Source organism: Hyla sarda, chromosome 5 (genome assembly GCF_029499605.1).
Source record: "Hyla sarda isolate aHylSar1 chromosome 5, aHylSar1.hap1, whole genome shotgun sequence".
Classification (NCBI taxonomy): Eukaryota; Metazoa; Chordata; class Amphibia; order Anura; family Hylidae; genus Hyla; species Hyla sarda.
Genome location: NC_079193.1, coordinates 282,913,788 through 282,937,430, shown reverse-complemented (window position 1 = coordinate 282,937,430; position 23,643 = coordinate 282,913,788). Strand labels below are relative to the sequence as shown.

Genomic DNA, 23,643 nt, shown 5'->3' with positions numbered 1-23,643 from the left:
GCAAAATTGCGTTTTTCATTTTAATTTCCCCACAAAAATAGTGTTTTTTGGTTGCGCCATACATTTTATGATATAATGAGTTATGTCATTACAAAGGACAACTGGTCGCGCAAAAAACAAGCCCTCATACTAGTCTGTGGATGAAAATATAAAAGAGTTATGATTTTTAGAAGGCGAGGAGGAAAAAATGAAAACGTAAAAATGTAATTGTCCTTAAGGCCAAAATGGGCTGAGTCCTTAAGGGGTTAAGGACCAGGCCATTTTACACCTTCGGACTAGAGCGTTTTTTTGAACATCTGACCACTGTCACTTTAAACATTAATAACTCTGGAATGCTTTTAGTTATCATTCTGATTCTGAGATTGCTTTTTCGTGACATATTGTACTTTAACATAGTGGTAACATTTTATGGTAACTTGTATCCTTTCATGGTGAAAAATCCCCAAATTTGATGAAAAAAATGAAAATTTTGCATTTTTCTAACTTTGAAGCTCTCTGCTTGTAAGGAAAATGGATATTCAAAATAAAAAAAATTTCCATCACATATACAATATGTCTACTTTATGTTTGCATCATAAAATTGATGTGTTTTTACTTTTGGAAGACATCAGGACATCAGAGGGCTTCAAAGTTCAGCAGCAATTTTGACATTTTTCACAACATTTTCAAACTCACTATTTTTCAGTGACCAGTTCAGTTTTGAAATGGATTTGAAGGGTCTTCATATTAGAAATACCCCATAAATGACCCCATTATAAAAACTACACCCCCAAAGTATTCAAAATACATTCAGTAAGTGTTTTAACCCTTTAGGTGTTTCACAGGAATAGCAGCAAAGTGAAGGCGAAAATTCAAAATCTTCATTTTTTACACTCGCATGTTCTTGTAGACCCAATTTTTGAATTTTTGCAAGTGGTAAAAGGAGAACATTTTTACTTGTATTTGTAGCCCAATTTCTCTTGAGTAAGCACATACCTCATATGTCTATGTAAAGTGTTCGGTGGGTGCAGTAGAGGGCTCAGAAGGGAAGGAGCGACAAGGGGATTTTGGGGAGAACATTTTTCTGAAATGGTTTTTGGGGGGCATTTCACCTTTAGGAAGCCCCTAGGGTGTCAAAACAGCAAAAAAAAAAAAATCACATGGCATACCATGTTGGAAACTAGACCCCTCGGGGAACGTAACAAGGAATTAAGTGAGCCTTAATACCCCACAGGTGTTTCATGACTTATGCAAATGTAAAAAAAAAAATTTTTTTTTACATAAAATGCTTGTTTTCCCAAAAAATGTACATTTTTAAAAAGGGTAATAGCAGAAAAAAAAAACCAAAATTTGAAGCCCAATTTCTCCCGATTCAGAAAACACCCCATATGGTGGTGAAAAGTGCTCTATTGGCGCACTACAGGTCTCAGAAGAGGAGTAGTCACATTTGGCTTTTTGGAAGCAAATTTTGCTCTGAGGGCATGCCGCATTTAGGAAGCCCTTATGGTGCCTGGACAGCAAAAAAAAAAAACACATGGCATTATATTTTGGAAACTAGACCCCTTGGGGAACGTAACAATGGGTAAAGTGAACCTTAATACCCCACGGGTTTCACGACTTTTGCATATGTAAAAAATAAAAATTACCAAAAATGCTTGGTTTCCGAAAAATTTTACATTTTTACAAAGGGTTAAAGCAGAAAATACCCCCCAAAATTTGAAGCCCAATTTCTCCCGATTCAGAAAACACCCCATATGGGGGTGAAAAGTGCTCTGCTGGCGCACTACAGGTCTCAGAAGAGAAGGAGTTACAAATTTTGCTCTGGGGGCATGCCGCATTTAGGAAGCCCCTATGGTGCCAGGACAGTAAAAAAAAAAAAAAAAAACACATGGCATTACATTTTGGAAACTAGACCCCTCTGGCTACGTAACAGTGTTACAGTGAGTACTTACACCTCACAGGTTTTTTGAACAGTGGGCCGTAAAAGTGAAAAATTTGATTTTTTTTGCACTATATTGATAGTGTTACCCCAAATGTTTTGTTTTCACATTGGGTAATAGGGCAAAAGGCCCCCAAAATGTGTAGAACAATTTTGTCTGAGAAAAAAAATACCCCATATGTGGATGTAAATTGCTCTGTGGATGCACTACAATGCTCAGAATAGAAGGAGTGAAAATTTTGTTGTAATTGAAGTCGGGGATCATGTGCATTTTTAAAGCCCCCATTGTGCAATAACAGCAAAGAAAAGCCCACATGTGACACCATTTTAGAAACTACACCCCTCAATGAACGTAACAAGGGGTACAGTGGGAAATAACACCTCACAGGTTTTTTGAAAAGTGGGCCATGAATTGAAAAATTAGATTTTTTTACAGTAAAATGCTGGGGTTACCCAATTTTTTACATTTTCACAAGGAGTAATATGAGAAATTGGGTTACAAATTTTGGAGGGCTTTTCCCCCTGATTATAAAAATACATCCACATATGGGGTAACGTGCTGGGCGGGCGCACAACAAGGCTCAGAAGTCATAGAGGTCACTTGTGGCCTATGGCATATCAGTAGCTGACGGTTACATACATTCCGAGAAAAATACAAAAATGAAACGCCCACATGTGACACCATTACAGAAAGTACCCACCCTGAGGAATGGGTATAGGGGTAAAGAGGACATTTTTAACACACAGGTGTTTCCTAAATTTATTTTCCAGGAATGGATGAAGGGTAGCTTTTGAAAATTGCAATTTTCAACCTATACTCTGCTTCATTTTTCTGGCAACAACAAACATGTGACTCCGAATTGTCGCCTGGAAATACGACGGAGCTCAGCGAGAACTCTTCACATTTGAGGCGGATGTTTGTTACGGACCTAACAGTTACATACATTCAGAGGAAAATACAAGAAAGGAACACCCACATGTGAACCTATTACAAACAGTTCACCCCCTAGGGAAGGTGTATAGGGTGAAGTGGAGATTTGGAACAGACGGGTGTTCCCTTCATTTATTTTCCAGGAATGGATGAAGTGTACTATGGGGGGAAGAAAATTGCAATTTTACTGATATGCCAATTATTTTCCCAGAATGATGACCCAGAGTACAGCCAAAAGTAAAAATAATGCCCGCCCCAAACCCTATACTCTGAATCATCATTCTGGGAAGGGGATGTGTGGGGCCGTCCCTGTTCTGTTACCTCAAATGCGCAACCCGCTCAGGTGGGGAGAGAGCGTTGCGCATTTGAGACAACTGCAATCTATATCCGGGTCACAGGGTCACACGTGACCCTGATGACGCGGAACCGCTGCAGAACGCCGGTAAGTAGTTACCGGCGTCCTGCAGCGATCGCCAGTATAGGAGGTCCTCCAGACCTCCTCCGGCACACTGCCGGGATGTCGGCGAGCGGCGGGGAACGGGATCGCAGCGCATCGCTCGTCTGAATTGACGAGCGGTGCCCTGCGATCGCCGACATGGGGGGTCATCATGACCCCCCTGGGCGATATGCCGCGATGCCTGCTGATTGATTTCAGCAGGCATCGGGCACCAGCTCCGCTCCAGATGGCTGCGGGGGGGCCGGGAAAGCACATGACGTTCTCATATGAGAACGTCGTGTCCTTAAGGGGTTAAGAATTTTGTCACATAAACATCCAAAAATACAAACAATTTTCTTGAACCAAGAACAATAACAAGTCCAGGCATGCAGTTATCGGATTGTGCATGAACAAATTACAATTCGTATCCAATTAGAGAGTGACCTCCATTACTCATCACTTTCCCCCAGCTGCAAAGACTAAGACACACATTCCATTCCCTATGTCTGGCAATAATGAGATAGAGTCCACCTCTTCCATATATGAGATACCTTGGTATAAGACTATCCTTCATTTAGGGCTATATTGAGTTCATACCTACAAGCTATATTGACTGAAGCTATCATTTCCCCTATTGCTGGAGGAGAGGGGGATTTCCAATGTCGGGTTATAATTAATTTGGAGATAATAAATACCTTACTGAGGAGAGGCCTAATTGCAGCTGGAAATTCCTGAATGCCTATGAGTAGTAATGCCAATTTAGGTGTTAGAGCCCCCAAAGGTGGGACACAACCACTTCGTTATCAGTTCCACTTCTTGCCAATACGTAAGTCTTTAAGTGTGGGCAAAACCACAAAATATGGGAGATCGTGCCTCTACATCCTCATCCCCTCCAGCATAAAGGTGATGCAGATGGGTACATAGCATATAGACGGGTAGGAGGATAGTACCAACACATTCTCATTTTTACTGCTGCCTCTACCTGTGTGATCCCTTATCTCTCCCCCCCCCCCCCTTCCATTGTTTTTCCTAGGACGGCTGCCATTATGGTGGAGGGGGGTGTCACTTTAGCTCTGCCCTCCTGCTCCTTCCTAAAGAGTCCCCAGCTTTCCTCAGCCTACTTATGTTTTTTTTTTCTTTTTAAGTCACTTTAACATTTGGTAGTGTTTGGCACCCTCTTGTAGCCTATATTGCCCTTTATTTTCATAATTTGTTTTTTGAACCTCCCCTTGTGACAACCATTGCAGTCTGTTTTTATCAGTTTAATATCTGCAGGTCCCTTTTCTAGGGAATGTATTGGGGGGGCCACTTTATTTGTCTGTCATCCTGTTTGATAGACTACTATGAACAATTTACATTGAGTCAGTTGAGGTATGCTCCTGGCATACCTATTTTCTGCAGGGTTCTCACTCAGAGCGGATACGAAACTCCGTGGCAGGTTGCTGCCAGGGATTTCACGATCCTTTTGGAATCTACGAGGGTTATTTTCAGTTATCGTTCTCCCCTACCACTGAGTGCCATACCATGTCCATCATGCCCTCAACCGAATTCCTGTGCCTCCTTACCGAGGCAAGCAACTGGTCGGGGCCTTTATTCCTGGCGGACACTAAGGACACCTTTGAGTTTCCTCCTCTGTCAGGTCCGCCGGCCACACGGGGGGCGTTCTTGGCGTGTCATACTATATGATTCTCTCCTCCACGTCTTGTACTCCAGATCCTCACGTCCAGTGCAAGATCTCCATGGCAAGGTCCCTGCGTGCGCACGGATTGGACGTGATATCGATACGCTCCACAATAGTTTCGCCTGTCTCATATCTTACATCTGCCGTGTCTGTGCCTAGCATTCTGGTACCCCACTGCTAGTGAGAGGTATCCGCAGGAGTGTCTCCTTATATACTATGGACCCATACCAGTAAGCCAGAAAGGTTCTGCGTGGTTTCCTCTGCCGCCTGTCGCTCATCACACAGATGATGTATCTGTGGCTGAAGTTCCGGTACTCCACTGCTGTGCGAGGTATCCGAATGAGTGTCTCCTTTATATACTATGGACCCATACCTGTAAAACAGACAGTGGTCTGCATGGTTTCTTCCACCGCTGGTCGCTCATTACACGGCTGTAGAATTTGCGACTAAAGTTCCGGTTTCACACTGCTGTGCGAGGTGGACGAAGAGTGCCCCAAAATATCCTATGCGGGCATTTCCTCCACCGTCGGTCTACAGTCTCAGGGCTGCCGCGGGCATGGACAGGTTTCTCATACCTCACTTCTGGTGTGTGGGATCTGGATGAGGGTCCCTGCAGGTACACGGGTCTGATGCCAGTCGGCCTGACTTTCGTCTGCTGATTCTCTTACACCACCAGGTTGCCCGCTATATCGATCCCACTTTCTGTGGGTGGGTGTCGATGGAGTGACCCTGTGCGTTCAGGAATCTTTTACCAGTCAGCCAGGCGGTTGTCTGGGTCAATTACCATACACTACCCACACCGTGGTTGGAAGCTCAGGTAACTCACTGTCAAGGTGAAGTTCCGAGTGAGTCACCCCATGTTGCTCCGTGGGCCCTATACTGTGCACCACATACTGGTTCACAGGGTTTCCTACTTTACCAGAGCCCTATCTACATGACTGCCACTCTCCCGGCTGATGGCTGGTAACCTGCTTTCAGTGTGTAGTTCTGATTGTGGAACCTGGTGTGGCCATGGTCCCTATGCCATATATCCAGACTCTGTCTGCATGGTTTTCTAATCCACCCGGTCACCCCCCTTTTCCTGCCGCTCATGTGGCTGCAGTCTGGGGACTCTCTTTCCATGTGAAGTTCCAAAACCGGTGTGTCTGTGGGTTTATTGGAACTTTCATATCTGTAAGTCAGACTGTCTGCATTTTTCCTGCTCCACATTCATCCTTCCTCTCTTGTGTCTGCAACAGCAGTCCTGGTGTGTGGCAGAATTAGGAGATGGGGTGTGAGTGTTTCCTTCAGGTTCCCTAGATTTTTTCCGGCAACAGCAGCACTCTCTGTTCCCCTTTCTGGGGCGTAACTTTGGTCTGCTAGGGGCATGGTTGTACCACACAGTTGGGTTCCGCGCTGGTCTTCCACACTGACGGACTTTTGGTTATCTGCGGTTTCTTTCGCATCAACAGTCTTTGTACCCCCACTACTGTTGTGGGGTAACCATGTCTGTGCCCCTACGTAGGCTACAGACACTCTGCAGGTATAGAGTCTTCCTTCCTTTCTGTTCGGTGGGATGTGCCTCGAGCCTTCTTGTGATCTCTTTTCCACAGGTCTGCAGTGGTTGAGCACCTCTGTTCTGGCGTGGGGCCTGATGGGGCAACCCCCCCCCCCACCCCCCAATGCCTCCAGGTATCTTCTTGGGTTTCTCTGCAGGGTGGCTCAGGCATCTGCTCTCTGTCTTAGACGTCGACCAGGATGGCTCTGTTGCGCCCACCTTGTCCAGGGTTTGGCCCTGATGGGGCATTCCTTTAGACGCCGTTGGTCATGTTTTGTGCTTCTTTCTTGCATCCGTAGTCTCGTCTTTCTTCTTGCCCAGCACATGTGTCCAGGGTTTAAATCCATCTAGGCCCACTAATTGGCTCCCCCCATGCCTTGATATGTTGTCGCAGGGTTCCTGGGGTCTTGTCCACCCAGTACTTTGTCTGTTGCCATTGAGTGGCATTTCCCTGCTCCTACAGTGCCTGGCACACTTTGAGGATCCCCTATCCACAGGGGGTACGGGGATCAGGGAGCTGGGCATGGTCAGTGCCTGAGTCTCATCTCGCTTACTCCTTGTTTTCCCCTCCCCTGGGGGCCTATTTCTTTGAGCACTTTCTACTCTACTGCTGCTCACGCAACCTTGGCACTTTGCTCTATTGGAGTTTATGCACTCTTACAGGGCTTGGTGACAGCCGACCTTGCCGCCACCTGTTGTTGGGTCCTGCCATTGCTCTCCTCCTCCCTCGGCACATTCTCCCTGGAAGGCTGTGTTCATCCTTCTCTTGACAGTATCGGTTGTGCTACACTGACACTTCAGTCTTCTGGAGTAACCTTCATTTGCTCTGGACCTGGGAGTTCCAGCTAGGTTCCTTTTTGTTTCTTCATCTGTTCTTGCCCTGACGGGATTTAGCTTTGGAGTGCTCCGGTCCGCTTGGACCACTGGGGTCCAAGGCTGGTTGGTCTATTTGTCTTGGATTCTATCCTTGGTTGCTGTGGCGTGCCTTCTTCTCTAGGTTGGGCCTTAGTGGGTCTTTGGGTCTCGGGCATGTGTAGCAATTCTGCCCAGACTTCCCAGCAAGCCCATTTGTGAGGTGGTCTTTCTGTGTCACATTTCCTCTTGTCTCGACATGACATTTGGGTTTACTTACTCTTAAAGGTGTAAGTCACCCAGGAGTCTCAGGACCCTCCATTTCCCTTGTCGGCTGCTCCAGTGTTCCCGGAGGCTCTCCTTTCTTGTTTATCCTCTTTTGGCCGTTGTTGCTTTCCGTCTCCTCCCTCTGGGTCTGTGTATCCCAAGATTGGGGGGAGCGTTCCACATTACACCAGTCAAGCTGATTTTGCCTCCCGGGTGCTCGCGATGGGCCCCTGGGACAGGGTTTTTTTGGTCTGCAGCTGGTCAGTTCATTATTTTTCTGCACTAGGCCTCCCTAGAGCCGGTTTCCATCTCTCTTCTTTTTTCCAGTGATTTTCAGGTCCCCACCTTCTGTGCTTGCCTTCTGCTCGGGCGTATGCTGCCCTGGCGTGTTTTCTGCCCTGTTTTCTTGTTGTGCCCTTTTTAATTTTTTGTTTCCCATGTAGCCCTATGTCTAGTTCCTTCCTCCTAGGATGCTTCCTCCATCTGACTTTGTGGTCGACCTTTTATTGTCTATTTGTACCGTAGGTTTAGAGTATCTACAATGGTTGGTGGATCTTCCAGGAGCTCAGTTTCTGGGCCTTGGTTGTCTCTGGCCCTACGGTCTGGTCCGCATACCCTACGGTTGAGTGGATTCGGTCTCTGGACTGTTTCCCTTTCTCTGGTGATTGTTCTTCCCACCCTTGGGAACTGCTTTGGTACGTTGCATCAGTAAGGTGTCCCCCAATGAAGAGTGACCTAGAAAAGGAGATTTTTTGCACTCGCCGTAAAATATTTCTCGTAGCCTTCATTGGGGGACCCATTTCCGGTTCTTGTTTTTTTTATCCGGGATTCTTCTCGGGGTCCTTCGGACATATGTTTTTTGTTGGCTTCTCCTACTGTGACATAACTGATTACCTCACTTCCAGTGGGCGGGTATATCCTGCCAGTGAGGAGCCGACTTTTTTTCCTTAGTGTCAGCGCCTCCTAGTTGCAAGTGCATATACTCATCAGTAAGGTGTCCCCCAATGAAGGCTACGAGAAAGTGATTTTACGGTGAGTACAACAAATCTCCTTTTTATCTATAACCATGCTATTATTAGGATTGACGACCATTACCCACGTAAGCTTGGATTTCACCAGGTCCAAGTGAATAGTAGATTTCGTTGACTGTCGGGAACATCTTCTGCTGGGACCTAATTATGTAGGAGACCTCATCTCGCTAGGGAATTCATTTGTAATAATAATGTCATGTAACAAAAAAACTGCAATTTTTTTCTTTTTCTTTTGTTACGTGTACGTAGTTCACTGTTCGGGATCATTGACATTATATTTTGATAGTTTGGACATTTTACGCATGTGCCAACACTACATATATTCATTTTATTTTCTTTGGATAAAATGTTTTAGCCCCTTAACGACCACCGAAGTAAATGTACGTCCTGGTTTGGCGGTACTTCACGCACCAGGACGTACATTTAAGTCCTGTGAAAGACCGCGAGCATCGGAGCGGTGCTCGCGTCATACGCGGCAGGTTCCGGCTGCTAGCAGCAGCGGGGAAACCGCCGGTAATGGCCGCGATCGCGCGGATGTCCGCCATTAACCCCTCAGATACCATGATCAGTATCTGCGGCAATGAGCAAGTTAAAATAGATGATCAGATCGCCTGCAGCGCTGCCGCGGCGATCCTATCATCAGTAATGGCGGACGGAGGTCCCTTCACCTGCCTCCGTACGTCTCTCGGTGTCTCCTGCTCTGGTCTGAAATCGAGCAGACCAGAGCAGAAGATCACCGATAATACTTAGCAGCGCTATATCCTATGCATAGCACTGAACAGTATTAGCAATCAAATGATTGCTATAGATAGTCCCCTATGGGGACATAAAAAGTATTAAAAAAAAAAATAAATAAAAAAATTGTCAGTTTTTCCCATTATACCCCCAAAAAGCGTACATCTTTTTTATAAACATATTTGGTATCACCGTGTGCGTAAATGTCCGAACTATCAAAATATATTTTTAATGATCCCGTACAATGAACGGCGTAAACGTAAAAAATAAAAGTCCAAAAGTGCTGCTTTTTTGTCACATTTTATTCCCTAAAAAATTATCTAAAAGTTCTATATATGCAAATGTGGTATCGATAAAAAGTACAGATGACGGCGCAAAAAATTACACCTCATACCACCCTATATACGGAACAATTAAGTTATTGGTGGTCAAATTAGGGTGGGTTTAGATGACTGATTTTGTACAAAAAGTTTTAGATTTTTTTTAAGCAGTACAAAAATATAAACGTATCTATCCATGGGTATCACTGTAATCGTATTGACCCACAGAATAAAAAAACACATAATTTTTACCGTAAAGTGTACAGTGTGAAAACGAAACCCTCCAAAATCTGCAAAATTGTGGTTTTCATTTAAGTTTCATTACAAAGTACAATTGGTCACGCAAAAAACAAGCCCTTATATGGGCCTGTAGATGGAAATATAAAAGAGTTATGGATTTTAGAAGGCGAGGAGGGAAAAACGAAAACGCTAAAATAAAATTAAGGTTAAAATGGGCTTGGTTCTTAAGGGGTTAATATTTGAGTTAAGGGTTTATTCACATTTTTTTTCTTCACAATTCTTTTTTTTTAGATTTATGTCCCCATAAGGGACTATTTATAGCAATCATTAGATTGCTAGTACTGTTCAGTTCTATGCATATGGATAGTACTTATCAGTTTTGTTGGCGATCTACTTCTGGACTGCTAGAAGGCAGACCAGAGAAGAAGACCCAGAACCCCTTGAGGAAGGGCGGAGACAGGTAAGGAGACCTCTGTCCTATGCATAGCACTGAACAGTATTATCAATCTAATGATTGATAAAAATAGTCCCCTATGGGGACATAAAAGGGTGTAAAAAAAAAAAAAGTGAACATATATTGAAATCGCTGCGTACGTAAATGTCCGATCAAAATATAATGTTAATGACCCTGTACGGTGAACGGCGTAAGTGTCAAAAATTGCTGCTATTTGGTTACATCACATTGACCAAAAAATGTATAAAAAGTTATCAGTCACATATTATACACAAGTAGTACTGGCAAAAAATGAGCCATTACACATTCCCGTAAACGGAAAAGTTATAGGTGGTCAAAATATGGCAACTTTAAACATTTTGTAAAAAAAAGTTTGAAATTTTTTAAAAGCAGCACAATAATAGAAACGTATATAACCATGGGTATAATTTTAATCGTATTGACCCACAAAATAAAGAAAACATGTCAGTTTTACTGTAAAATGTACAGCATGAGAAGGAAACCCACCACAATTTGCACAATTGTAGGTTTTGTAAAAATTTCCTCACACAAATAATATTTTTTTGTGTTCGTCCTAACATTTTATGGTAAAATGAGTGATGTCATTACAAAGTATAAATGGTTGCGCAACAAAAAAAGCCCTCATATGGGTCTCTGGATGGAAATATAAAAAAGTTATTGATTTTAAAATACAAGGAGGAAAGTACCAAAACGCAAAAATAAAATTTGCCTGGTCCTTAAGGCCAAAATGGGCTTGGTCGTTAGGGGGTTAAGTACCAGGGCACAAGGACTTAAAGGGGTACTACAGTGGTTAATTTTTTTTACTTTATGGCATATTCTTTGTAAGTTTTGTTTTTTTGCAATATACATGTGTTATATGTTTTGGCTGCATGTGTGTGTTTTGCTTACCTGTTGGTTGGGCAGGCAGTTCTGTAGTTCAGAGGGTTTTCTTTTACTGTTGTCCACAGTTCTGAGTCTGTTGTGGACAAGATGTCACAGCTTTTTTTTTTTCTGTCTGCATGAAAAATAAGCCACGCCCCCTCATTTCATCCAGCGGAGTACACAGCTCCTCACCTCCCCTCCCCCCTGCTCTGTATTCTAAGGACGCAGGTCTGCACAGGAGAAGGACCTAACAGAGAAGATAAGTGTTATCTGAAGGGGAGGATGAGAAGGTGCACGGGCTGGGGATGTATGGACTGCAGGGGAATAAATCTCATACTGGTAATGATCTCTATGGGGGAGATTTATCAAAACCTGTGCAGAGCAAAACTTGCCCAGTTGCCCATAGCAACCAATCAGATTGCTTCTTTCATTTTTCACAGGCCTTCATAAAAATGAAAGCAGCAAGCTGATTGGTTACTATGGGCAACTGGGCAAGTTTTCCTCTGCACAGGTTTTGATAAATCTCCCCCTATATGTGAAGGGGGAGGGGGGGGACTCCTGAATGACACATGCTGGGAGTTGTAGTCTCTGTTGTGTGTGTGTGCAAGTGTGTATGCTAGTGTTTACAAACCAGTGTGCCTCCAGCTGTTGCAAAACTACAACTCCCAGCATGCCCTGACAGACTTTGGGCATGCTGGGAGTTGTAGATTTGCAACATCTGGAGGCACACTGGTTGGGAAACACTGTTCTAGCCTATTCAGCATACACATCATGTTACACCAGTGTTTCCCAACCAGTGTGTCTCCAGCTGTTGCAAAACTATAACTCCTAGCATGCCCAAAGGCTGTCAGGGCATGCTGGGAGTTTTAGTTTTGCAACACATGGGGGCACCCTGGTTGGGAAACACTGGTGTATGCCCTACAGAGGTGTGGTGAACTACAACCCCCAGGAGACTACAGAGGCAGCATGCTGGTGTTATACCACAGACTGAAGACTCCTGAATGACACATGCTGGGAGTTGTAGTCCCTTTTGTGTGTGTATGACAGTGTATCCCAACCAAGGCTGATTATATTAGTGTGCTGTGTATAAGGGGGCTGACCAGGGAAAATAGTAGGGTGGGTAAAGGGCAGAACAAACAAACAAAACAAAAAAGGAGCCGCCCCAAACCAGCAAGGCATGTGGCATGCTGGGATTTGTAGTTTTCAGCACAGCAAGAAACGGGAAATAGAAGAAAAGATAGGAAAACAAAGTGGGGGATAAAAATGCAACAAGGAACGGAAATAGAGTAGCTTAAAGGGGCACTCCGGTGCTTACACATCTTATCCCCTATCCAAAGAATAGGGGATAAGATGCCTGATCGCGGGAGTCCCGCAGCTGGGGACCCCCGTGATCATGCACGCGGCACCCCATTTGTAATCGGTCCCCGGAGCGTGTTCGCTCCGGGTCTGATTACGGTCGACCGCAGGGCCGGCGGCGTGTGACGTCCCGCCCCCGCCCCGTGTGACGTCACGCCCCCGCCCCCGTGTGACGTCACACTCCGCCCCTCAATGCAAGCCTACGGGAGGCGGCGTGATAGCTATCATCCCTCCTCCCGTAGGCTTGCATTGAGGGGCGGAGCGTGACGTCACACGGGGGCGGAGGCGTGACGTCACACGCCGCCAGGGGACTCCCGCGATCAGGCATCTTATCCCCTATCCTTTGGATAGGGGATAAGGTGTGTAAGCAACGGAGTACCCCTTTAAACAACAAGAATAGAAATTAAACAAAACAAATAGGGTAAGTCAAAAACGGAAAAACATGTTGACCACTGGCGTAACCCTTTAAGTTTGTCTATTATCCTTAATGGGTTAAAAAATGTATGTTTTTACTTTTTGATGATCTTCTGTTTAAATAACTATGCATTTATTAATGCTAGGTATCCTCTAAAATGAAGCAATTTAAGGATGAACTTTTGGCATCATGTTTAACCTTAATCCTTTCTCTGCCTCATGAAATCATCATGCATGACATAAAAGCCTACATCCCATCATTACAAGTAAGTTCGACAATTTTTTTAAATGCTGTACATTTTTAAACAGTGATTATTTATGAGTGGTGTTCCTACTTCTATTCCGTTCTGATGGAACACTTTGATCCCCAATCTCTTGTATATAAAAAAAGAAAAGCGGGTGGGGCAGACTTTGTTTTAAAAAATAATCCAATACTTGCCTCAACAAATTTCCATATCACTGACTTAAATTGAATATGTATACAAGGATATTATGATACATTTTTATTGTTTATAGACTGCCTTTAAGTTAGGCTTAAGTTTCCCACCGCTTGCAAATGCTGGCCTTGATGCACTTGAAGACTGGTCATCTCGAATTCCTCCAGATCATATGGAGCCTCACTACAAGGACATACTGCCATCTCTAGATGGGTACTTGACAGACACATCATCCACAGGTATTACTGTTATTTTGATTGTGTTCTATATACATTAACCCCTTCATGACCACGGACGTAAATGTACGTCCTGGCTTGGCGGTACTTCGCGCACTAGGACGTACATTTACGTCTGGTATATGACCCTGAGCATCGGAGCGATGCTCGTGTCATACACGGCAGGTTCCAGCCGGGGACCTGCCGGTAATGGCCGACATCCGCGATCATGCGAATGTCCGCCATTAACCCCTCAGATGGATCAGTACAGATCACGGCATCTGCGGCAATGCGCATGTTAAAATAGATGATCCTCTGTAATGGCAGACGGAGGTCCCCTCACCTGCCTCCGTTCGTCTCCCGGCGCCGTTCGTCTCCCAGCGTCTCCTGCTCTGGTCTGAGATCGAGCAGACCAGAGCAGGAGATAGCCGATAATACTGATCAGTTCTATGTCCGATGCATAGCACTGAACAGTATTAGCAATCAAATGATTGCTATAGATAGTCCCCTATGGGGACATAAAAAGTGTAAAAAATAAATAAATAAAATAAAAAAGTTGAAAAATGTAAAAAATAAAAGGTAAAAATAAAAATTTTAATATCCCCTCCCCCAATAAAAATTAAAATTGTCAGTTTTTTCCATTTTACCCTCAAAAAGCGTAATTTTTTAAAATAAACATATTTGGTATCGCCGCGGGCGTAAATGTCCGATCTATCAAAAGATAATGTTAATGATCCCGTACAGTGAACGGCGTAAACGTAAAAAATAAAAAAGTCCAAAAATACTGCTTTTTTGTCACATTTTATTCCAAAAATGTTTTTATAAAAAAATTATCTAAAAGTTTTATATAGGCAAATGTGGTATCAATAAAAAGTACAGATGACTGTGAAAAAATGAGCCCTCATATCGCCCTATATACAGAAAAATTAAAAAGTTATAGGTGGTTAAAATAGGACAATTTTAGATGACTGATTTTGTGCAAAAAGTGTTAGATTTTTTATAAGCAGTACAAAAATATAAAAGTATCTAGCCATGGTTATCAATTTAATCGTATTGACCCACAGAATAAAGAACACGTCATTTCTACCATAAAGTGTACAGTGTGAAAACGAAACCCCCCAAAATGTTCAAAATTGTGGTTTTCATATAAATTTCCTCCCTAAAAAAAATTATTTAGGGATTCGCCGTACATTTTATGGTAAAATGAGAGGTTTCATTACAAAGTACAATTGGTCACGCAAAAAACAAGCCCTTATATGGATCTGTAGATGGAAATATAAAAGTTATGGATTTTAGAAGGCAAGGAGGAAAAAATGAAAACGCAAAAATTAAATTGGCCCAGTCCTTTAGGTGAAAATGGACTTGGTTCTTAAGGGGTTAAAGTTGATGGCCTCCTATATCATATTTATTGCAAACCATAGTAATCGTTATAATGAGGGACTTATTCATATATAATGCTTTCCTGGGTACCCCCTTATGCCGAGTGATGTAGCTCGGCAAGTTTGGCCCAAAAGTCCAGGTGATCCTATATTAATCCAAAAATGTTACACATTGGCCCTCATTTACTAAGAAAATCGGGTTGTAAGTCTATGTTGCTTTCTTACCCGATTGCTTTTTCCCCTGATATTTATTATTATGTCGCATCCTGTTTGTCGCACGTGGGTTATGTTGGTTTTGGTTTCCAACTCCTCTGAGCTGTCGGGAAAAAATCCACAACAATTCAACAAATTCGGGTCGGAAACCTTTATAAATACGTGGGAAAGCTCAGAAATGTCGAGTTACGCCCCTTTTTCGGGTTTGGGAGAATCCACATCGGGTCCGTCGGGAAAAAATGTTGCAACGTGTCGCAGACTGGCGCACGATGTCTGCGACATGGCGCAGACAAAGATGCGGCAAAAAACCCCGACAAAAGAGGTCGGGTTTAGAATAGTAAATGAGGGCCATTGTTGTTGGGATTTGGGGAGTTAATTTTTTTTCTTCTTATCTTGTCATTTAGTAGTACCATTTTGGCCTCAGTCCTGGCAGACTAAATAAATTGGTAATACATTTGGTATTTTAGATAGACCTTCTGATTGATTTGCTCCGGGAAACAAATAAACAAAAAAAACCTGTTCTTTCAATGACTGCTGCCATCACGCAACTGCATTCTGTCGATATATATTACTTTAATAATACATTTCTTACAATGCAATGACATATAGTACTTGTTTCATTGAGATTTTCTGAAAACCCTATAATTAGCTTCTTGGTACCATATGCAGATTAAACAACGTCTAGGCCTGATTGAGGGCTCTTCTGTCACACTTTCAACAGACAACCCATTGATTTGAATGGGGCCTGTGTAATGTTTAATTTCCCCTGTGGTGGTTCTGTTGGACAGTTATATAATGTGTGAGATCTGTGTTCAACCAGTAGTTAGTAAAATATACATTGCAGCCCCGTAGTAACCAATTGGCACCCCAAAATTGCTTTTTTTGGGGTTCCAATTGGAGACTTGACAGTTCCAGCACCTGTTAAGTCACTCTACCACGAGACCACTGGCAAGCCAATGGTCAAAAGTCCCCCTATTAGTAAACCCTACTAAAACTTCACATTTATTAGTACCTAAGATAAAATATATTTAATGTAAGTCTGACTTACATCGAATTTGTTTTAGTTTAGTTACTATTAAATGTGATGTTCTAGAGGTGGGGTTTACCAATATGGGGCTTTTACACATTGTCTGGTGGTTTATTATAGTTTGACCCACTTTGGAGATATTTGATTTATGTTTGAAATCTTTATCAATTGCAGCATCTTATGGGTAAACAACAGTCTGTTCCCAGCAGTAGACGAGTGTCAGCTGTAATATACAGATCCTAAGCCTGCTTTTTATGAAGTGACCACTCAGCCACCTTTAAAATGTGTATGAGTGGTTACAAAGGGGTTACCTAATTATGTAAACAAAGAAACGGCAAAAAAGCTAATTTGGGAATGCAGCCCAATGTATCCCAGCTCTTGACTAATACCATTTGCACAGATTGATTAATGTAATTTTACTTCACCTGTCAGCAGATTTTAGGTCCTCTCAGGCCACTCTTACATGCAACACTATCAGGCACGGCTAGCACTGCATTAAAGGGGTACTCCCGTGGAAAACTATTTTTTTTTTAAAATCAACTGGTGCCAGAAAGTTAATATAAAATTATTTTTCTCTATCGGCTCCATTGGGTGACACAGACCGTGGGGTGTATGCTGCTGTCTCTAAGGAGGTGTGACACTATGGTAATAAAAAAGTCAGCTCCTCCCAGCAGGATATACCCGCCTTCAGGCTCTGAGCTAGTCAGCCGCGGCGCTGCTCCGGGCCAGGCGCTCTCAGCGCCGGCTTACTTTCGTTATGCTTGCAGCGCCTTATCGCGGCTGACAGCCGCGGCGCTGCTACGAGCCGGGCGTTTCGGCCGCCCGCTCTATTCCCCCGAGCGCATAGACGGCTAGGCAGGTGCGCTCAGGACAAGGAGCGGGCGCCATGACAGTTCTTCTTCGGCCGTCTGCAGCTCCGCCCACTGGACTGGGAGCTCTCAGAGGCGCGAAGCAGCACCCAATCAGCTCCGTGGGCGCGATTTTCTATGTGAAGGGGTCGGTTACTGTGTGCCTTGCTTCAGGCACGCCCCTCCCTCCTATTGGCTGGCCTGTTCAGTCTCTCTGACTGCACGGAGCGAGTTCTCCTCACTGCAGCTGACGGGACACAGACTAGGGTGAGAACGTTCCTGTCTTCTTTTTTCTCACATTATGTCTGTACCCAGGGCTGTTCCTCCCTCCAAACAGAAACCTGGAAATTCAGTGACTTATTATATCTGTAAGCACTGTAATACCAAGATGTCTGGCTCTGCTGAGCCCACTTGCCCTGCCTGCTCCACTGCTCCCCCAGACCCCCTGGTGCCCCCTGATGTCCCTTCGGTCCCAGTGGGTTCAGCCGCTCCTCCAGCCTGGGTTTCTTCCTGACCCAGTATATGGCTGACTTGACCGAAGTCTCCCGTTCGGTGGCTGAGGCCTCCCAGGAAATGGTGTCCGCCTTGAAAGGGTCTTCCCTGCGCAGGACCTCTGAGAGGGCTCGCTCCTCGTCTCCCCGTACTTCACGCTCTCATAAGCGTGCTAGGGGTGCCTCGTCTGACTATTCCATTGAGTCTTCTGATAGACGTGACTGTTCCCCTCGCGGGTCCCGCCCCCCCCTATCTTCTGGGCACAAACGTCGCTCCTCCAGAGGACGTTCTCGGAGTCGACGCTCTGCTACGCCAGAGCCGCGTACCCGGTCTGGGTCACCCCCCTCCAGGACTGCCTCTATTCATTCACATTCCCCTGGTGGACGAGGCTTCCGAGCCGGCATCTGACTCAGAGGACCGCTCAGACTCAATTGCAACGGTGAACTTATTGGTGACAGCCATAAGAGACACCTTTCACTTGGAGGACCCAGGATCTTCGGATGTCAATCCAGGAGTATCCTTTCATCGTGCTAAGCCAGCACCTCAAAGCTTCAGCTCTCACGCTGACTTTGACGACATTCTGGAATCCGCATGGAAACATCCAGACAAGAGGTTCCCGGAAATCAAATCAATTCAAGAACGTTATCCATTTGACAAGGATTTTGTCGCTAAGGTGGCTTCCCCTCCCTCAGTGGATCCACCAATCTCCCGGATCTCTAAGGCGACTACACTGCCTCTGGCAGATGCCGCTGCCTTCAAGGATCCCGTGGACAAGCAGGTAGAATCTTTAGCGAAGTTCGCTTCTGAAGCAGCTGGCTCTTCTCTTCTTCCCATCTTCGCCTCGACATGGGTGTCCCAAGGCCATGTCGGAGTGGTGCCAAAAGCTCCATCAGGCTATCTCAGCGGGATCCCCCCCCCCAGAGGATCTACCTGCTCTGGCTCTCCAATGCGCTAAAGCTGGGGACTTTCTGTGCACAGCTTCCATGCAGTCAGCTCGTTCTTCTGCCTTTGCTGTGGGTCACCTAGCGACTCTCCGCCGCTCTATGTGCGGATGCCGCTTCCAAAAGTTCTCTCACTGAGCTTCCCTTTACGGGTGGCCGTCTTTTTGGCAAACGCCTTGATGAGATTATCTCTGAGGCAACGGGAGGTAAGAGTTCCTTGTTACCTCAAAATAAGGCTCACCCTACTTCCCAGAGGAAGTCCTTTTCCTTTCGGTCCTTTCCGACCTCTGGCCCCAGTAAAGGGTTCAGGCAGGCGCCCTCGCGGGACAAGAAGGCTCCCTCATTCCGGGCACGCCCGTCTTGGAAGTCGGACTCCAACCGGTCCGTCCGTTTTGCGCCCAAATCGAGCAACCGCAAACCCACTTCTGCATGAAGTGAGGCCCCCACCCGCGGTTTCTTTTTGGGTGGGAGGTCATCTCTTGCTTTTCCGAGACATCTGGACTTCGCACATTCAGGACTCTTGGGTCAGGGATGTGGTGTCCAACGGTTACCAGATCGAATTCGCCTCCCTTCCGAGGGATCACTTTTTTCGATCCCGGGCCCCCCGGTCTCCTCCTCTGGCGAAGCAATTTCGAGCGGCTCTCCAGTCTCTGCTTCTCCAGGGGGTTATCGTCCCCGTTCCTCCAGAGGAACGTTTTCGGAGTTTCTATTCAAATCTTTTTGTGGTCCCCAAAAAGGACTGTTCTGTGCTACCAATCCTAGACCTCAAGCGTCTCAACCGTCACCTTCTCATCCGCCACTTTAGAATGGAATCCCTCCGTTTGGTGGTGGCGTCCCTGGAACAAGGGGAGTTTCTTTCATCGGTGGAAATCAAGGATGCCTACCTTCATGTGCCAATATTTCCAGGCCATCATCGGTACCTCCGCTTTGCGGTTCCGGAGGGGCACTTTCAATTCGTAGCCCTCCCCTTTGGTCTAGCCACGGCTCCTCGGGTCTTTACAAAGATCCTTGCGCCAGTGATGGGCCTGTTACTGTCGAGGGGGATCTCAGTGATACCCTATCTGGACGACCTTCTCATCAAGGCTCCAACCAGAGCCCAGACTCTGGAGAATCTGGACGTCACTCTCCACACTCTGACTCGCTTCGAATGGATGGTCAACCGGGACAAGTCAGTCCTCTGTCCTACCCAGTCTCTAACCTTCTTGGGACTTAGATTCGACATGGCCTCTGCCCGAATTGGTCTTCCGCCGGACAAACATCTGGCGCTCCGGTCGGTGGTCCGCTCCCTTCAGACCCAGGTATCAATCTCCATCCGCACTTGTATGGAAGTCCTGGGTCGGATGGTGGCAACTATGGAGGCCGTACCCTTTGCTCAGTTTCCTTACCGCCCCCTTCAACTGACTATTCTCTCTCGATGGAAAAGGTCTCCTCTGTCCCTCGATCGTCAGATTGTTGTCCCTCGCAGGGTCCGTCAGTCTCTGCTCTGGTGGCTCCGCTCCCCCCTTCTTCTCCAAGGGCGGTCCTTTCTTCCCCTTCACTGGCAGGTTGTTACAACGGATGCTAGCCTGTCTGCCTGGGGCGGCGTGTTTAGGGATTGGGCGGTTCAGGGACTCTGGTATCCCCCTGAAACCCTTCTTACGATAAACATATTGGAATTACGGGCGATTCTTCTTTGTCTTCTTCATCGGGAGTCTATGGCCGTGGCGTACATAAATCGTCAGGGCGGCACTCGCAGCTCGGCAGCCATGGCCGAGGTGACCAAGATTCTCACCTGGGCGGAGAACAAAGTTCCGGCCATTTCGGCGATTCACATTCCGGGAGTGCTCAACTGGGAAGCGGACTTCCTCAGTCAGTCCTCACCCGACCCCGCCGAGTGGTCTCTTCATCCGGAGGTCTTCGCGCAACTCTGCCACCTCTGGGGCATTCCAGACGTGGACCTCTTCGCGTCCCGGCACAATCGGAAGATCCTTCCGTTTGTGTCCTCAGGCTCTGGCCGTGGACGCCCTAGTGATTCCTTGGGCGGGGTTCACCCTACCTTATCTGTTCCCTCCTCTTCCGCTCCGCTCAAGGCAGAGGACGTCCCCGCCATTCTGGTAGCTCCAGATTGGCCCCGAAGGTCGTGGTACGCCAACATAGTCAGGCTCCTGGACGACGCTCCTCTGCGCCTTCCGCTCCGCCCGGACCTACTCTCTCAGGGTCCTCTTTGCCACCCCAATTTACAGTCACTGCATTTGATGGCGTGGCGGTTGAGATCGCGGTTTTGAGGGCCCGCGGGTTCTCTTCCCAAGTCATTCACACCATGCTCAAGGCTCGTAAGCTCTCCTCCGCAAGAATTTACCACCGTACTTGGCGGTCTTATTTTCGTTGGTGTGAAGCTCAGGACTTCTCCCCGGTGACCTTCTCGGTTCCCCCGTCTTCTCTCTTTTTTGCAGTCGGGGCTGGAACTGGGGTTGTCTCTCAGTTCCCTTAAAGGTCAGGTTTCGGCCCTTATTGTTCTTTTCCAGCGACCCCTGGCTTCTAATTCTCATGTCCGGACCTTCCTGCAAGGAGTGGCGCACGCTGTTCCTCCTTATCGGTCACCTTCTCCCCCTTGGGACTTGAATTTGGTTCTGAGTGCCCTCCAGGGTGCACCCTTTGAGCCCTTTAGAGAGGTGTCTCTCCGCCTCCTTTCTTGGAAAGTGGCGTTTCTTGTGGCTATCACCTCCATCCGGAGGGTGTCTGAACTGGCAGCTCTTTCCTGCCGTTTTCCGTTTCTGGTGATCCACCAGGACAAGGTTGTTTTCCGGCCAGATCCTTCCTTTTTACCTAAGGTGGTCTCAGCCTTTCATCTCCATGAGGACATTGTCCTTTTGTCCGGCTCCTTCTCATCCTAAGGAGCGCTTGCTACACAAGCTGGATGTAGTTCGGGCTTTTCGGCCTTATCTCTCCATCACTTCTTCGTTTCGTCAGTGTGATTCCTTTTTCGTCCTTACGGAAGGTTGTCGCAAGGGACAACCTGCTTCCAAGGCCACCATTTTTCGGTGGATTCGGTCCGCCATTTCGCCTATTGCGGTAAGGGGAAGATTCCTCCTTTCAGGGTTGTGGCTCATTCCACTCGTTCTGTTGGGGCATCCTGGGCTCTCCAGAATAGAGCCTCGGCTTTGCAGATTTGCAAGGCGGCTACCTGGTAGTCTTTGCAGACTTTCTCAAGGTTTTACTGAGTTCATACTTTTGCATCGGCTGATGCTAGTCTGGGTCGTAAAGTGTTCCAGGCAGCAGTGGATCGTCCGTCTGCCTGATTACTTATCTGCCCACCCAAGGGACGGCTTTGGTACGTCCCACGGTCTGTGTCCCCCAGTCTGTGTCCCCCAATGGAGCCGATAGAGAAAAGGAGATTTTTGTTTACTTACCGTAAAATCTCTTTCTCGAAGGATCCATTGGGGGACACAGCTCCCGCCTTTTTTTGGTTTTTTTCCTTGGTTCTCTGTCCGAGGGTGTGTTCATTTTTTTTTTTTCTTCTGGTTCTCGGACAGTTTTGGGTTTTTCTTTGACCTATCGGTCTCCTCCTATTGCTCTGGAACTTAAACTGACTAGCTCAGAGCCTGAAGGCGGGTATATCCTGCTGGGAGGAGCTGACTTTTTTATTACCATAGTGTCACACCTCCTTAGAGACAGCAGCATACACCCCACGGTCTGTGTCCCCCAATGGAGAAGGATTAGTACTTAGCTTTTAATGAATAACGCTAAAAAGTGGACTACTATTGTCCAACTATTACATATATGCCGATATTATTAAAGGGGTACTCCCATGCCTGTCTTTTTTTGCCAATGTAAAGTGTATATTATGTGTATGTATGGGTTATTTTTTTAAAATAGAAAACATCGTATATTTTGGTATTTTTTACTTATTGTTAGTTGTGGGCGGAAGTCTTGTAGTTTCGGCTCTGTCCTGTGAGTCTCGAACACGCGTTCCTTCCCGTTCGTCAGCCATGTCTTGCTCGTGATTTCACGATTTCTCAGGTGGCTCGGACGTGTTCCAGCCTCGGTCGGGCGTTCCTGTTGCCAGCCCTCTGTTAATTATTCTAATTTTATTCAGTTTGTGTTCCTGGAGGGATGGCCACTTATGATGCCAAGTGTGCCTTTTTGGATATAAAGTAACCCATCATTAAAGGATATATACATTAACCGTGAGACTCCTGGAACCTGGAAGAAGACAAGAGCACAAATACAGTATATTTTAAAAATGGCCACTTCATTCCTGGAAAAAAAACTCCTTCCATCATAATGAGGTCTTACTCACAACCATCCATTGGCCTGATCAAATGGCCTAAAGGAAAGAAATACAGATATATCCTATCACTGCATGTTCCACCTGTAAAGAAAAGTGAGGACAAAGGAAAATAACCTGCTCTGCAGTGTACTCATGCTCTCTAATACGGCATTCGTGCGGAGCAGTGCATACCTGCTGTCAGCAGGGAGCCGGAACTTTCAGCTACTGAGCACTGTCTCCACATGTTTGTGGCATCTGATGTTATATCCGGTTCCTGTGCTGTGCAGCGTCAGAGGTGTCACGCCCCCGTCTGACGTCAGTAGTGGGCGTGAACTAATATTCCGACGCTGTACTTAGATACAGCACAGGAACCACAATTGGAGAGAGTGATTACTGGTGCTTGATATAAAAGTTATGAAACAAACCAAAACAATAACTATGAAGGATAGAGTGAATGGTTATCAATATCTTAGATGCAAAATGTTAGTTTGGTTTAGATTTGGCATAATGCTATTGAATTGGCCATTTAGATATCGTTTACCCATAGGTAAGTATAAAGGTGTAAGTGCATATATATAGCTAGTAGTGTCAAGGTGCACCATTTTGAGTGGGGGCACAATGCCACTATACATCAGGACACCAATCAATGCACAATGTAATCAGTATAAACAGATAAACTGTCCGCTATAATGGCAGTATATTATAAATAACTAGATCAAAGAGAATGATGTAGTTATATGATCAAAAACATTATTATAGACATGACAAGTCGGTCAGAGGGAGAGGAA

The 23,643-nt window shown here is 45.8% G+C and overlaps 1 protein-coding gene across 3 annotated transcripts in view; it reads left to right on the top strand.

Moving 5' to 3' along the window:
- Positions 1-23,643, top strand: part of PRKDC (protein kinase, DNA-activated, catalytic subunit) — a 631,631-nt gene that overhangs the window by 133,652 nt on the left and 474,336 nt on the right. For all 3 annotated transcript variants that reach the window (XM_056521838.1, XM_056521836.1, XM_056521839.1), the window contains exons 20-21: positions 13,201-13,320; positions 13,571-13,730. In XM_056521838.1, the coding sequence (XP_056377813.1) occupies positions 13,201-13,320; positions 13,571-13,730 (280 nt within the window). The remainder of the gene's footprint in view (positions 1-13,200; positions 13,321-13,570; positions 13,731-23,643) is intronic.